At 43.8% G+C, this 16,075-nt stretch overlaps 1 protein-coding gene across 5 annotated transcripts; it reads left to right on the top strand.

Moving 5' to 3' along the window:
- The first annotated feature begins 8 nt into the window (after positions 1-8).
- LRP2BP (LRP2 binding protein) lies at positions 9-15,330 on the top strand. Of its 5 annotated transcripts, none has more exons than XM_083458430.1 (9): positions 9-146; positions 2,859-2,991; positions 4,366-4,478; positions 5,511-5,618; positions 7,261-7,403; positions 8,552-8,657; positions 11,718-11,941; positions 14,553-14,718; positions 14,898-15,330. In XM_083458430.1, exons 2-9 carry the CDS (start codon positions 2,883-2,885, stop codon positions 14,961-14,963), a joined length of 1,035 nt encoding a protein of 344 aa, XP_083314556.1. In that variant the 5' UTR covers positions 9-146; positions 2,859-2,882; the 3' UTR covers positions 14,964-15,330. The 5 variants fall into 5 exon arrangements, with proteins under 5 accessions (XP_083314556.1, XP_083314555.1, XP_083314558.1 ...); XM_083458429.1 differs by having other exon boundaries at positions 81-202; XM_083458432.1 differs by lacking the exon at positions 9-146 and adding an exon at positions 565-758.
- The last annotated feature ends 745 nt before the right edge of the window (positions 15,331-16,075 follow it).

Genomic DNA, 16,075 nt, shown 5'->3' with positions numbered 1-16,075 from the left:
CCGCCAAGTGCTCGCGCGCGCGCGCCGCAGCACTCGAAGAGGCGGGGCACTGGGAGAGGGCGGGCCTTTCTGGGAGGCTCGAAGGCGGCGTTGCCAAGCAACGCGAAGCTGGCAGGAGGCGGGCGCTGGGAAGCGGGAGAGAGAGTGTGAGTGAGCGCGCGCGGGAGGGCGCAGTTCGCCATGGGAACCGGTGGTCAATTCAGTGAGTCGCTCGCGCGGGGGAACCGAATCGGGCGGGTTCATTTTGCCTTTCCATGCACTTCTCTCTCTCTCTCCCCCGCCCCCACGCACACAACAAAGCGCCTGGTTTTGCCCCCTCGCAAATGTTACATGGTACATAATTTTTAAGTACTGGGTTTCGAACGCCACTTGGGAGTCACACACGCATCAGACCCCGAGGCTAAATCGCAGGTGCACGGGTTAATTTTTTGGTGGCGCTGGTGCACTCTGCGCATGGTCAGAGGGCATACCGCAGTCTCGGCCCTAGAAGCTCCGGTTCGAATTAAGACACACCCGCCTTTCCCTTTTTCGCTCACCTGTTGGGGGCAATTCCTCCGACGAGACGTGGGGAAGGAAAGGGGCACCCTCGCCCTCCAGATTTCCGAAGGAGGGGTGAGAGGCAGCCATGGTCACAGAATCGTCGTCGTCATCATCATTCACATCACTGACCACCATCATAATAAGCTGAGAGGGTCCATATAGTGCTGAGGAAGTTCACTCAGGATCGGGGACCTTCTAAAACAGGGGATAAGTCACCAGTGCGCCTAGTTTTTCTTCTTCTTCATGTCCTACATGTGTGAGAATCTCGCTTTGTAAACAAAACGTCCCTCCAGTCTTAGAGTTTAATCCCTTTCCGTCTGTGAACAAGGCATTTATTTCCACAGTAATAGGGTCAGGAAAGTCCTTTTGACCTTAGCAGGACTCTTTGCTAGGATCCTGGCAACAGACTGTTGGCACAGATTGATATTGGAGTAAGTTTTAGGCACTTCTTGTTGGCCTTTGTCTGTTTCGAGAGACAATGGAGTGCACCTCCAGGGGGTGAAGTCAAACGGCTGCATTAGGACTGAACTGACGCCCCCCAGGGCGCAAGTCTGGGAAGTGCGTATGGAGGTCCTGGGATGTGGGTGGCACTGTGGTCTAAACCACTGAGCCTCTTGGGCTTGCCAATCAGAAGGTCAGCAGTTCGAATCCCCACGACGCGGTGAGCTCCCATTGCTCTGTCCCAGCTCCTGCCAACCTAGCAGTTCAAAAGCACGCTAGATACATAGGTATCTGCGGCGGGAAGGTAAATGGTGTTTCCGTTCACTCTGTTTTCTGCCGCGGTGATCTGTTGCGCCGGAAGCGGTTTAGTCGTGCTGGCCGCATGACCCAGAAAGCTGTCTGCAGACAAACTCTGGCTCCCTCGGCCTGAAAGCAATATGAGCACTGCAACCCCATGGTCACCTCTGACTGGACTTAACCATTCAGGGGTCCTTTACCTTTACCTGGGATGTCCAGATGATAAGACCCCCCCCCCCACTCTTGGCCTTGCTGCTGTAGTCCAAACAAAGGCTGTGCAATGCATTTGTGGCACCAGGTTGGCTGCAGGAGTTGCCAGAAGGAGGTGTACAAGATGCTATCCGACAGTCTTAGTGACTCCACCCTGGATTTGTGTAGGGTTTACTCCTGAGCCTTTTTTTCTCCCAAAGATATCCCACAGGGCAGTGGAGGTTCAGGATTAGAGTTTTCCTTCTTCTAGATTCCCAGGTGGACAAGTTCCATCTGCCCATCACTTCCCTCTCTACAGCATGCATAGAAACCACCTTGTTGACCGTTGGGCCCAGTATCGGTCTTGTCCTCTCAATCTGTCAGAGCCTATCTTCACATGCAGGGGAAGTCCCTAACTCAGCAAGGGTTTGAGACCCAGTCGTAGCCATTGTGTAGCCACTGTTGCATGCTGACAGCTTCTAGGAGCCCCCAATGAGAGTTGAGTGCAAGGAGTGTGCTGACTTGAGCTTCTTGGGAAAAACACAGGTTAAAAACATACAAAATAAATGCCATTATGTTGCAGGGAAGACTTGCCAAGAGATAAGTTGCTACCATTATACAATGGGGGAAAGCAAAACTATGGAACCTCGTAAGATTTTGCGCCAGGTCCTGGCACACTGAGAATGTTTGTGCTGTTCTGGATTTAGAATGTGTTTTATAAAAACTAGATGCCAGAATGAAGGGAAGTTGATGGCTTGGTCCAGCTAAAAATTTATAAAGGGGGATATGATGTTATAATAATATTAAAAACGGAAAAGCAATAAAAATATTATAAAAAAATAGAGAATGTTTGTGCTGTTCTGCAGAGCCCAAGGCAGGGCAGAGCAAACTTTATAAGAAAAGTATACAATATGACCCCCCCAAAAAAGTTTGCTTTCTCTTATCCTATTTTGAGCCCTTGTTAGTAAAAGTTTTCAATTGCCTGGAAATGTGTATGTATGTAGCCAACAGCATATCTGCTTGTTTTCAAATGTTGGATTAGTTGTATGTGTAGACATCAGGCATCTCTCTTTTTTTTTTGCCTCCTGTTTCAAATCAAGCCTCTCAACTGTTTGGAGCCTGGCCAAGATCAGGCAAAGTGTAGAAGGTGCCCTTCATAACAAGAGGCCTTTGAAAGCTTCTGGCACTGTGCGTTCCCATAAAGGTAAATGTGGGTAGTCTTAAAAATCAGCATGAGATGTTCCTCTTAAGAATAGAACCTTAAGGATTAGATTGTAGCTTCTGAATCTCTTATTTTTGATGGCTGAATGAGGCGCAAGTAGTAATTATTCTGTGGTCCTCACAATCTCCCAAGCCTGGGCATTTACTCCTAATTTTATCATTTATTCCAGAAAGCAAGAGTTTGAAAGAAAGAAATGGAGCTAACCAGTGAGCCTTTGCCTCAAGAAAGTAGAAGCGAGACCATTCTCCAAACCATCTCAAAGGTCCAGATTTCTGAATCAGGAGAGTTCAAACCTGACCCAGGTAATTATTATTTATTAAATTTGTATACTGCCCTTGATCTGTAGCTCTCAAGGTGATTTACAGCATACAAATACACTACAAAAACACTGTATACATAATAAGAACAAAACAAACCAGTAACACACACCCCAACCTCCCACAAACACATTTAAAAGGACCTAGGATGTTAGTCAACCAAAGTCCTGGTTGAAGAGGAACTTTTTCACCTAGCACCCAAATATAATGAAGACCCTGGTGCCTAGGCTGTTCGATTTTTCATTCCATATCCCATGGATGGAATCATTAAAAAAAAATCTGTTCACAGTAGTTGGCTGGGGCTGACGAGAGTTGGAGTCTCACAACATCTGGAGAACAGATTCCCATCTCTGCTGTGAAGTAACACTCCTTCGCACTGCAGTTTCTGAGCATATTTTTTAGTAGAGAGGTGATGTTGCTGCTTATTTACTTCATCTGTTGCAGTGTATAAGCAATGTATATAGCCATACACAACCTTTTTAGTTGCAGCCTCTAGCCCACACCCAGGGTGAGGATGAATGAAGGGAAGAGATGGTGCTTGTGCGTTTGTGTGAATGGATGTGTGTGTGTGTGTGTGAGAGAGAGAGAGCATGAATGAGGAGTGTCCCACACCCACCCACTTCTTGCTTTGGTCCCACTTATCACCACCAGTATTGCAGCCCTTAGCTCTGAAAAGGCTGTCTACCTCTGGCTCGTGGGATCTGCTACTACTTTCCTAAACACATGGAAGAAAAGAACCTCAGGTTAACAAGGAGCTTTGTTCCTTGATCTTAATTTTGCTTCAAGGTCGGATTTATTTTCCAGGAACATTTTGAAATCATTCAGGCACATTGACACAAAGAGGGCAATCTGTGCATTGTGTGCATGGGCCTGCTTTCAGGATTGGGCCCCTCAGGGGCCAAGGAGTGTTGTAGATTTTTTTTAAATAAAAAGAATACACACACAGTGAATGCTGGGTTTGTTCCGCAAGCATATTTCCTGGCAGATGGTGTGGTCAGCTTTGATATTCCTGTGGATATGGCTGTTGAAGGTAAGGGGGCTGAATTTTGGCTCTCCTTCTCTCCAGTTTAATCAGCACTGTAAAAATTGACTGTGCCATCTGTATAGCTGGTACTCGCTGGCAGAAACTGTTGTGTACGGTGATCTTTGGATTGGGGCCACTTACTCTGGCTGCAAGCCCCAAGTTGTATTTCGCAGGATGCATGCAGACAATATCAAAAGAAGTCCGAAGAGTGTTTAATGCAGCTTGTAGTGTAGCAAAACAAGAACTACGTCATCTCATAGGTGATGATAATGTAATGAAGATTGTTTTAACGTTTCAGGATCAAATACTATTTTTGTTTTTTGTTTTTTAAACAGAGATTTACAGTCACGAGTATCTGCTTTCAAGGGCTGAATTGTTACTGGAAAAGCGGATTAAAAATGGAGATCCTTTGGCCTCTTTTCTCAGAGGGCAGATGTATTTTGAAGAGGTGGGACTTTGCGCACACACCATATACATACATGAAGAAGTTTGAAATTGTGTTGAACAAGTATCAGTGTTGAAATGTGGGATTAAGAATTCAGATGCCAATATGTTAGGAAAATTCACAACCATTTACCAGGTCAGATTGGTGTAATATGCTCAAACTGGCACGTTTTCTAACTGCTGTAAGGGGAGAAAATTTAAGGGGAATCTTCCTGTCCTGCCAGGAAGATGCAGAATTTCAAGTTTATTCATGCTTTTATATTGCTCAGGACTTATATTATTCTATTCAGGCTTTACATCTTTATTTTTATTTTACTGATTTCAATTGGGCCCAACAATTTAAGGGGCAATCCAGTGATTTGCCAGAGAGATTTAGAATTTTATGTTGTTGTATGTAGTTTTATTTGGTTATGGGTCAGTTTTATTTATGTAAACGTATGTCATTTTTATGCAGATCTGTAGTTTGCTAACATTCATGCTTTGTGATGTCCAATGGCTAGATACAAATGAAGAAATTGAAATCCATTTAGGACTCCAACCATTTGTCCAGTGATCCTTTGTGGCTCAGTGGGAACCCCGATATCAACTCAGGCTTGTCCAGTGACCTCAGTGAAGGAAACTGCTCTCTGTGCACAGCCCATCACAAAAGCACACACAAAGTTTTGGGTTCATGTGACTTGTTCTTTCCAGTGGTTTCTTCCCAAGAACCTCTCTTCTGTAGTGCTTGCATTTCTCTTTAGGGGAGGAAGCAGAGAACCTGGCCTGTTTAGCAGGAGAACAAAAACAGCTAGTTCTTATTCCAAGGTTCTCTGCTGAAAGTGACACGCATCTCTCATGGCTCAGATCCAGGCATTCCACGTGTTTTATTAAACAGTTCGCATAATTTCCATATTCCAGGATGTCTAGTGACAGTTTCTGGGTTGGATTTTATATTTTACTTACAATATTTTATGTTAAAATGACACAATTGTATCCCAAAGGCTTCAGTAGCTAGATTTAATCCTGAGTATTTGATCTCTCGTCGTTTCTTGCACAGGGATGGTATGAAGAGGCACTGCAGCAGTTTGAACAAAACACAGATTTTCAGTCCATGTATCAACTAGGCGTAATGTACTATGATGGACTGGGGACCCCACCAGATCCTGTAAGTTGCAACCAGATTGCTTCCCCCCTTTGGTTATTCATTAGGTAACAACTTTTCTTACTTAATAGCATGAATTTCAAAGATACAGATTAATAAGCAAATGTCTGAAGCATAACATCATTGGGCAGAGCAAATCGGTGGAGCCAGAAAGCAGAGGATGCTTCTAGACTGTTAGCGTTTTCAGGTGGCAAATTCAGTCACTGATAAAGTCAGGTTGTGCAATCATAGTTTATTGGGGGGATCTTGCCCCCCCCAACACCCAATTCTGAGAGCGCTGTGCTTTTTATTTATTAAATTTCTATACCATCCTTCATCTGAGAATCAGAGAACAACTTACAATGTAAAAAACACAAAAATGCATACCATAGTAACAAGCTAAAGCAATAACCCAGCCCCACACAATTTAAAAAGCCATAGATTGTTTTGCCAAAGGCCTGGGAACGAAGAGGAGGTCTATCCATGGAAAAGGTGGTCTAAAATATTCTATGGCCTCTGAGAGGCCCTACTGAGAATCATAGGAATGTGCCCTAAATAAGGTAGGCAGAGTCCAATATTGTCACAGAGAGACTTTCCTGGTGCTCTTGTTATGATCTTTTGGGTGCTAAGTAAAAATAATAATAATAAACAAAATTATCTCTACAAGCCTTTTTTAAAAATCAGGCTCTCAAAGTCAGACCTGTAATTTGCTGTACATTTGTGCTGCTGTCTTGGTTTTATATTTCCCCCCACTCTACTGGTAAAAATAATTTTATGCAGCAACTAATTGTTTTTGACTTTTTAAAATATTGCATTGTCTTCTTTTTGTGAGCAGCCTGGAGAACATGGGTGGCTTACATAGATGCTAGGTAGTATGCAATGCTACTACAGCGGTACCTTGGTTCTCGAACTTAATCCGTTCCGGGAGTCCATTCAAAAATCAAGGTGCGGCTTCTCATTGGCTGTAGGAGATTCCTGCAGTCAGGTGGAAGCTGCGTCGGACATTCGGCTTCCAAAAAAGTTTGCAAACTAGAACACTTACTTCCAGGTTTGCGGCGTTCGGGAGCTAAAACGTATGAGTACCAAGGCGTTTGAGAACCAAGGTACCACTGTAGTCCTATCCCTGAGTGCTGCATTCATGCTAGAGCCAGATGTTTGCATATGTGAATTCTGATACAAGGGTTTTTAAAAAAAATAAAAATGAAGAAATTTATATGCTGCCCAATTAAGTTTTAAAAGCCAATTACTGTATTAAGTTTCTACAACTGCAGGTCAATCTTAATCATATGAAATATTTCCTAATGTCACTAGAGGGCAATATATTTGTTACATTGTGGGGTGGGGTGGGGGTCATTGTAATATCCAAATGAAATGCTGCGCATGAAACCAAATGAAAGAAGCAGATAAAATTGTGAGAAATCAGGCACACTATGCATCTGGTTACAATTTACCAAACCCTTTTTGTTTTACTCAGATTCATACTTGTAAAAAAACCATTCTTCCCACAAACTTTCCCCCCTGGTAACAAACAGTTACCCCCTTGGTAACTGCTACATTTAGTGGAATGTTAATGTTTTTGTTAAGTTTGCCAATATGGATTTCATATGCTGTGTTTGGTAGAGTTTTGTTTATGCTGTGTATTTTTGCTGTTTTTTGTCACCTACAGCAAAAGGGAATTGAATATATGGAGAAGATTATCAACTCCAGTTCCCCTAAAGCAAGGCATTTGAAGTTTGCTGCTGCCTACAACCTTGGAAGAGCTTGCTATGAAGGATGTGGAATTGAGATTTCAGAGAAAGATGCTGAACGGTAACCTTCACCAGACACCTGTGTGATGTGGATGCACTTTTGAGAAATGTCACATGTGTTAATGCCTCTTTCACGCACGCACCCATCACTCTTTGCCTCGTCACACCACATAGCTATTTTACTGGGAGGAAATGTGCATTTTCTCAGCACGGAGACGAGGGGCTCAGTCTGCCATTTTTCCAGGTTCCCACTTCATTGTAATTGCATCTGGACACTGCAATATAGAACAGCCCTAAAGCAGGAGTGCGGAACCTTTGTTGTTGTTGTTTTTCACTTGTCAAAGCCAGTAGTCACTTAGGAGTAATCTGCCAGGTGTCATTGGTGGGCAGGGACAGAGCCTCTTCATCCATGCATGCTATCACCTTTTAAAATACATTTCATTCCCTTCTCCATCACCTCCACATAATGGGTTTGGCTGCCAAGAGATGGAACAACAGATTAATTTTGCCAGAGATGTAAGCAGATAACTTACAGAGGGCCTTTTTAACTCTCCGCCTTCCATTGCTTCATCTGTCTCGGGCTGGATCTAGACACATCAAAGAAGCATTTCAGTTTAAAGCATTGTAAATTTAAACAGGGAAAACAGGTAGAGAAAAACGGGACTCCACGTCGCCATCTGGTGACACAATGTTGTATCGCACATAAAGGTAAAGGGACCCCTGACAGTTAAGTCCAGTTGCGTACGACTCTGGGGTTGCGGCGCTCATCTCACTTTATTGGCCGAGAGAGCTGGCATACAGCTTTGGGATCATGTGGCCAGCATGACTAAGCTGCTTCTGGCGAACCAGAGCAGCGCACGGAAACGCCGTTTACCTTCCCGCCGGAGCAGTACCTATTTATCTACTTGCACTCTGATGTGCTTTTGAACTGCTAGGTTGGCAGGAGCAGGGACCAAGCAACGGGAGCTCACCCCGTTGCGGGGATTTGAACCGCCAACCTTCTGATCAGCAAGCCCTAGGCTGTGGTTTAACTCACAGCGCCACCCACATCCCATATCACACATACAATGCACATAAATCGCTTTTTCTTTACCAGTCTAGTTCTTTCCATTGCTTCTCCCTTTCCCTTTATTCTAGCCACGGGTTACCTATACCTGTTTTAAGAGGAACAGGCCAACCATGCCACTCATGTTTTCCTATGTCTTCCAGTTTATGGTTTATTGCTGCAGACCACGGGAACCCAAAAGCAAGTGTAAAGGCTCAAACAGCCCTTGGGATGCTGTATTCAGCAAAGCATCGAAAGGATCTGAAAAAGGTACGTGTCCTGCTTTGGCTTACATCACAAATCTTGATTCAGGTGTGCTGTCCAGTTAAATGAGGCTGTTGTGATTTAGATGTGGCAAGAATCAAGTGAGTAGTACAAAATACTTGTGCATCCACAACTGGTTTGCAATGAAAGGCTGCCAAGCAATTTAAGGTGTTTCTTAATTACCTGATGCCTTTTGAGATGCAGCACTTTTTGCCAGGGGGGAGAAAGTTTTACAGCAGCACTGACCCTAATCTGCTTGTAGCTGTAGGCAACTTTGTTGTTGTTTAGTCGTTCAGTCGTGTCTGACTCTTCGTGACCCCATGGACCAGAGCACGCCAGGCACTCCTGTGTTCCACTGCCACCCGCAGTTTGGTCAGACTCATGTTTGTAGCTTCGAGAACACTGTCTAACCATCTCGTCCCCTGTCTTCCCCTTCTCCTTGTGCCCTCCATCTTTCCCAGCATCAGGGTCTTTTCCAGGGAGTCTTCTCTTCTCATGAGGTGGCCAAAGTATTGGAGCCTCAGCTTCAGGATCTGTCCTTCCAGTGAGCACTCAGGGCTGATTTCCTTAAGAATGGATGCGTTTGATCTTCTTGCAGTCCATGGGACTCTCAAGAGTCTCCTCCAGCACCATAATTCAAAAGCGTCAATTCTTCGGCGATCAGCCTTCTTTATGGTCCAGCTCTCACTTCCATACATCACTACTGGGAAAACCATAGCTTTTACTATACGGACCTTTGTTGGCAGCTAGGCATGTGTAAGAGCTATTGCAGAGGTCAACAAACTTTTTCAGCAGGGGGCCAGTCCACTGTCCCTCAGACCTTGTGGGGTCTATATATATTTTTTTTTGGGGGGGGGGGGGAATGAACGAATTCCTATGCCCCACAAATAACCCAGAGCTGCATTTTAAATAAAAGCACACATTCTACTCATGTAGAAACACCAGGCAGGCCCCACAAATAACCCAGAGCTGCATTTTAAATAAAAGGGCACATTCTACTCATGCAAAACCACACTGATTCCCATACTATCTGTGGGCTGGATTTAGAAGGCGATTGGGCCGGATTCGGCCCCTGGGCCTTAGTTTGCCTACCCATGAGCTAGTGGCTCTTTGTGAAGCTACATCTCCATTTGCATCAAAAGATGATCCAGCCATTATGACACTGATGAGAACAGTATCCAGCTGCACGTTTGCAGTGCATGTAGAAGACTGGTTGTACAGGCAAATCCTTCTTGCTTGATTGAGAAAAAAAAATACCTATTATCTTTTCTCTATGTGAATAGGGTCTCCCCTCAAACATGCTTGGTATATTAAACCATTTAGAAGAGCTAGCTTTTACTACCTTTCAGAATAAACTAAGAGACACAGTAGCCTTTCACCTTATCTGAATTTAGGGTACCAGATACCCATATCACTTATGATCGTTGCCACTGCAAGAAGTGAAATGTGTGGTGTCCCCCCCCCCCCAAGCCATTTGCTTCCCTGAGTTTTCAAGCAAAACACACTTCCCCCATTTAAACCAAATATTCTTGCCTTAGCTTTCAAATACCCAGGAGAAAGAAGGATCCAACTTGCAGCAATATAAACTCAAATAATTCCCCCCCCCCAAAGAAACTGAGCCACAGCATTTATGAGAATAGTTTAATGTACTGTTGTATACTACCCTGCAATCGGCGGATGAAGGGCAGTGTAGAAATAAAATGAAGATGATAGCAGCACTACAAAGAAAAAGAATGAAGTTGTACGCTGGCAAAAGCAAAATTCACTTTCGACCCTTTGACATTTGTGGCCAGGTTTGCGTAATGAAACACTAATGAGCTGCGTGGGTTGGCACATCAGACTTGGATCTCATGATAACAGCATTAGTCATTTGAAGGAAGGCTTGAACATCCTGGGGTAATTTAACAACCAGTCTTTTCTTAATGCCATGAGCTCAACATTTCAAAAAACAAGAAGCCATTAAATATCAGAGAAGTTCTGCATTTATAACTAAGCAAAACATCTGGCAGGCTGTAAATAGAAACATTGGCTTGCTCTTTTTAAAAGACTGTGTTCTAAGATTAAGTGCTCAAACACACTTCCACTTGTCCCACTGCTTTCCCCCAGGAAAACGTGCTGTTTACCGCTGAATCAGAACAAAACGTCAATTGGGTTTTCTGCGGATCAACATTTGTTCCGATTCAACAGCAAGTTTTCCTAGGGAAAGCAGCAGGGCAGACAAAGAACCTCTCGTACCAATGACTATCAAGTGCAGGGCAAGCAGAAGTGTGGTGGACAAGCCCCAAGAGTCTATACTGCAGTTGGTAGCTGCCCATACACTATGTCAGAAGTGCTGGCGTGCTCACTACCATTTTCACTGCCATTTATTCATATGCCTAAATTGGGAATCGCCAACATTGTTGGGACCGTGAACAAGCAGGAGAAACTGTCACGAGCACCACATATAAACTCCGCAACCAAGGCCACACCACAACCTGTTCTATGGTCTGCAACAGAATGTTTCTTTCAAGCCTGATTTCAGCCAGGGCAGGGGACCCCGTAGGCGTCAGCAAAAGCCCCTGTGGGAACCACATTGGTATCCCCTAGTCTATGTAATCCTGCCAACCTAGCAGTTCCTGCCAACCTAGCAGTTCGAAAGCACGTTAAAGTGCAAGTAGATAAATAGGTACCGCTCCGGCGGGAAGGTAAGCGGTGTTTCCGTGCGCTGCTCTGGTTTCGCCATAAGCAGCTTAGTCATGCTGGCTACATGACCCAGAAAAACTGTCTGTGGGCAAACATCGGCTCCCAGTAAAGCGAGATGAGCGTCACAACCCCAGTCGTTTGCGACTGGACTTAACTGTCAGGGGTCCTTTACCTTTTTTAGGCTATGTAATAAGAGAGCCCTCAAATCAGTTGGATAAAGTGCCAAAATGTAATTTAATGGCCATTATATTATGCTGATTACAAGTCCACATCTCTGCTCTGAGATGAGCAGCAGTGAGGCTGCTCATAAGCGTATTTTGTACAGTACCCATTCAACCATGTTGCCACTATATATGTTTCAAAATCCCATTCTTTCTCCTACAGGCCTTCTTTTGGCATTCAGAGGCTTGTGGGAATGGGAGCCTGGAATCACAGGGCATCCTTGGTCTTATGTATTTTTATGGGCACGGTGTACGTCCAAATTTAAAAGCTGCTCTGGAGTGCCTGACTGCAGCCTCAGATCGTGGGAATGTCTATGCTAAAGGTCACTTGGTGGAATATTACTACAAAAGGAAATTTTTTACAAAAGCAGCTGACTTTGCCAAAAGGTAAATTAATTCATTAGTAATTCAAGTGGAAGCTAATGATGAAAACAAAGGCATGATTAGATCAGTTCCCAAAGAACAGATACATAGAAATATGGTACCTTTTAATTTTTGTGTTGCTGATCTTAAAAAAACAATTCTGCTTGTTGGAACTAAATTTCCTCTCTGCTTGACTCTCCTTGCTTTCTCCAGCAAAAGGGAAAGACGGGGGGGGGGGGGAGAGAGAATCAGTTTTATGTTTTGCCCTTAATATCCACTAAATTCAGGATACTAGATTTTAAGTGGGAGGAACACATGAGTTTACCCAGGAAAGGCATAATTATCTAGTTCATATCTGGTGAGGCATGGTGGTAGGACAATTTTCTTCATGTCACTATTCAATAAAGAATTATTTTACTTTCCAGATCGCATGTTCAAGTGCTAATCTTCTAGCTCAAGGGTTTTTTCAGCAATACATCCAGCTTCAGTTTTAAAGCACTTGGATGTCATTTGAGAATGGAGAAATGATTCAGCACTCTCATTTTTGCCTTAATGGTTTTGCTAAATGATGTCCTAGAACTTTGGGAAATAGCTACCATTCCACTTGTTCCTACCTGGTTTGTGACAAGCATGATACATCTAACCTTTTGCCTAATGGTGCCTGTCTAAGCATGCTCACTCAGAAGCAAGGCTCACTATGTTCAGTGGGGCTTACATCTAGGAAAGTGTACATGGGTTTGCAGCCTATATCTGACATTTCTGGGAAGAGTCTGACTCTGGAGACGAGGGAATGCTGTCACAGACAGAGCAGGAGTGGGTTAGTTCGGCTCCCCTTCATCAAGAGTTCCCAGACTCGGATAGAGCAGCAGATTCAGAAGGCTTGCAGGCAGAGAGAAGGGAGGAGTAGATGACATTGAGGGGATTGCTATGCAACCAGGAGGGAGGCAGCGTTTAGAGGATTCTTCTTTTGAGGGAGGGGGGAGTCCACCCACCTTGTCCCCGAACCAGAAGAGCTGAAAGTATAAGAGAGGAAGGACTGGACTATGGCACCCTTCATGCTGCGAAAGGGTGACCAACTCGTAGCTAAGAGCGGCAGGCTCGGAGATGCTCTCTGGGTGTTAATTGTAAATAAACATACCATAAAACTGCCAGAGACTCATTAATTCTTATTGGAGCTTGCTTGCTTGCCTGCCTGAGATCATTACAAGTCACTATACTACTGTGAAATCTTTAAGCCTGGTTTTCACCACCACAACCCCATTTCTGAAGCCACTTCTCTATTCCTTTCCGCAGCCCTGCTCTGCACCTGGTTTTGCCTTCACTGCCATGTCCATTTGTCGGCTCTGCGTCCTTTTTCTCTCACACAGGAGACAGCTGAAGAATGGAAGAGGGAGATGTTTGAGTACAATGAGAAGGGAGGGACCCTGAGAAGAGAGAACATGCTGGTGTTCTGGGAAGGGAGAGCAGGGAGGAAGCCCCAAATTAGGACTGGTACCATAGTAGGGGGGAAGCCTTATTTCCTTCTAACCTCCAGCATGCTCTCAGTCTGGATCACCACCATCCCATGTCAGTTATTTGTTTAACACACAGCCAGACAATTTGAACACCATCATGTCTGTAAGTTGCCTTGAGTCCCATCAGGGGAAAAGGCGGGGTATAATAATAATAATAATAATAATAATAATAATAATAATAATAATAATATCATCTAGTCTGGCCCTTAATTCTCCCAACTTATAATGATTAGCTTGCTTTGCTATGAGATCACAACAAACTTCTAATCTCCCACCTCCTTCTGACAGCAGCAGCAATGCCAGCTTTTGCAGACCCTTCTCGTTCTAATGCTGTTTTGACCAAGAGCAAAAGGCTCTTAGTATTTAACGTCCCCTCCATTTTTTCTGAAAACAGCAACAAAAGCCCTATCAACACGCTTTTCACATTCAGGCAAATGAGAATGAGAAGACAAGATGTGTGGGGGCAGGGACTATGACACAAGCCTGTCTCTGTTGCTGTTTCACAAGGAATATGGCTTTAACAACCCTTTGCTTGTCTCTTGGTTCATTTGCAAAAAGTGGAGAAGGGGCATGAGGATTTTAGCACAAAAATGCACCAACTATACAAGTTATTCCTGCTTCTTCCCTTAAACATCAACATGTAAGGACGTTGTCATGCTGAAGTTTGTGTGGCTGCTGGTAGGCTGTCACACCAACTTCAGTATTTAATAAATAAAAATAAAAACAAATAAACAGGGCAAATGACAGGCAGGCAGGTGAGCAAACAAGCAGTGCAGTGGCAGGCAGCCCTGACAAATTTATTTAATGGAAGGGGGGAGGCGCATCAGAGAGCTGTTTAGCAAGGCACTCTGAAGTACCTCCCTCCAGCTGTGCTAGCATTCCAGAAAACTGCTCTTTAAAGCACCTCCCCATTGCTTTAAAAGGGGTTAGCAGAAGGTGGGAGTAGAGAGGTGCTTTGTGCTAGCTGTGACTGCTGCGGAGGGATAGCAAAGGGGTGGGTGAGGTGTAAAGTGAGAGGTTTGATCAGATGTGGAGGAAGAACAGTTGGCAAAGTCGTAATGGCGGCCCCCAAGGGTTCTGAAAATAACTAAACTTTTCCCTTGTATTGTGAATCCAAACAGGACTGCAGAAAATGATGACGTTGAAAAGTTAGCAAAGGCAACAGACTGCATTCCTTTTTATATAAAGAGAGGGCTTGCTATGGCTTCCTTCTACTTGGCTAGATGTCTCCAGTTTGGCCTAGGAACACAACAAGATTTAGCAGCAGCTAAAAATTATTATTCTAAGGTAAGTTGCTTTAACTCTGTTAGCTCTTTGAGGCGACATTATTTGGATTGTCATTCGAAATACTTTTTTTTAAAAAGTGCGTGTCCTCGTAGCTTCGTAATGTAAGCTTTATATAATACAATGAAGGTATAAAGTTCATTTGCAATTATGGTCACTCTAATTCATCTTTGTGTTTATAGGCATGCAGGCTGGATCCCGATCTGGCTTCTGAACTTGAGCTACTGGCTAATCATGGGAGAATTTAGAGCATCGTTTTGATGAATCTGAGCAAGTTCCGGCAGTTTGTCTTTGTAACGACAAATGTCAGTTGTCGTTCAGCTTTTGATAAATCATGGTTATTATTGCAAGCATTTTAGGCACATAATGTTCTGATTATCTTCATCTAAAAGAAAAGCATTGTATGAGTTACTTTCAGTGTTACGTAACCATCAAGTTTGGGTCAACATGCATTAAGTTCAGAACTGTAGCTCTGTTACCTGGTATCAGGGTGGGGTGTAGGACTGTCTCTCACCGTTTCTGACAATTTGCCATGCTGACTGGGGCTGATGGAATCCAACAGCATTAGGAAGGCTGTCCAACCCTAGTTTACTTAATAAAAACAGCATCGTTAAATGCCTCTTTCATTGCCTACAAATACTTAAAACGTTTTCAAGGCCAGCTTATTAAATACCCCTCAATTCTTAGATAATTTGTCTTATTTCAGTCATCAGTTGCAGCAAAAGAATACTGGAATTAAACAACTGAACCATCTTTTATATATAAAACTTTGCTGAAAAGTCCCATATCAGACCTTTCTAGTATTGCTGAACAATAGCACACCCTGTAGATGCTGAAGCTTTACAATTTAGTCACCGTCTGTTTGTCAAGACATGCCTCTTGGGCAGCTGCATGAAACTGGTGAGCACTAAACCCTCTGCCCTGTGTAGGTTGGTATATTGCAGAATCAAAGTAAACCAAGAGCTCAGGCATGTGGAGTTGATCACTGACACACTGTGACACGTTGTGTGCATTTGAAATCGTACCATAAAAGTCCCTTGCTACTCAAAAAGCTATTGGGCATTTTTCAAGGCAGTAGTGGCTATGTTTTGAGCTGGCAAAGGATTGAGGCACCCACTCATGGAAAAGCAAAGTGGCTGTGCTGTGGCATTTTTCTTTAGGAACAAGGAACTGAAAAGGGATGTTTTCTCCATCTGTTAAGGTGTGGGAGACCCAAAAGCTTTTTGGGCCCATTCAGGCTTTGGAAATACCATCACATTTCCTAGCTGGACTAAATTAAGTTTCAGAAAATTCAAAAATCAGGAGTCTCCAGCAGTGAATTGGCAAGCTTCGCATTAAATCCAGTTGTTCTTTTACCAGT

The sequence above is a fragment of the Podarcis tiliguerta genome (genome assembly GCF_965153285.1).
Source record: "Podarcis tiliguerta genome assembly, chromosome: 9".
NCBI classification, from domain to species: domain Eukaryota; kingdom Metazoa; phylum Chordata; class Lepidosauria; order Squamata; family Lacertidae; genus Podarcis; species Podarcis tiliguerta.
This window is presented reverse-complemented; position numbering and strand designations above follow the sequence as displayed.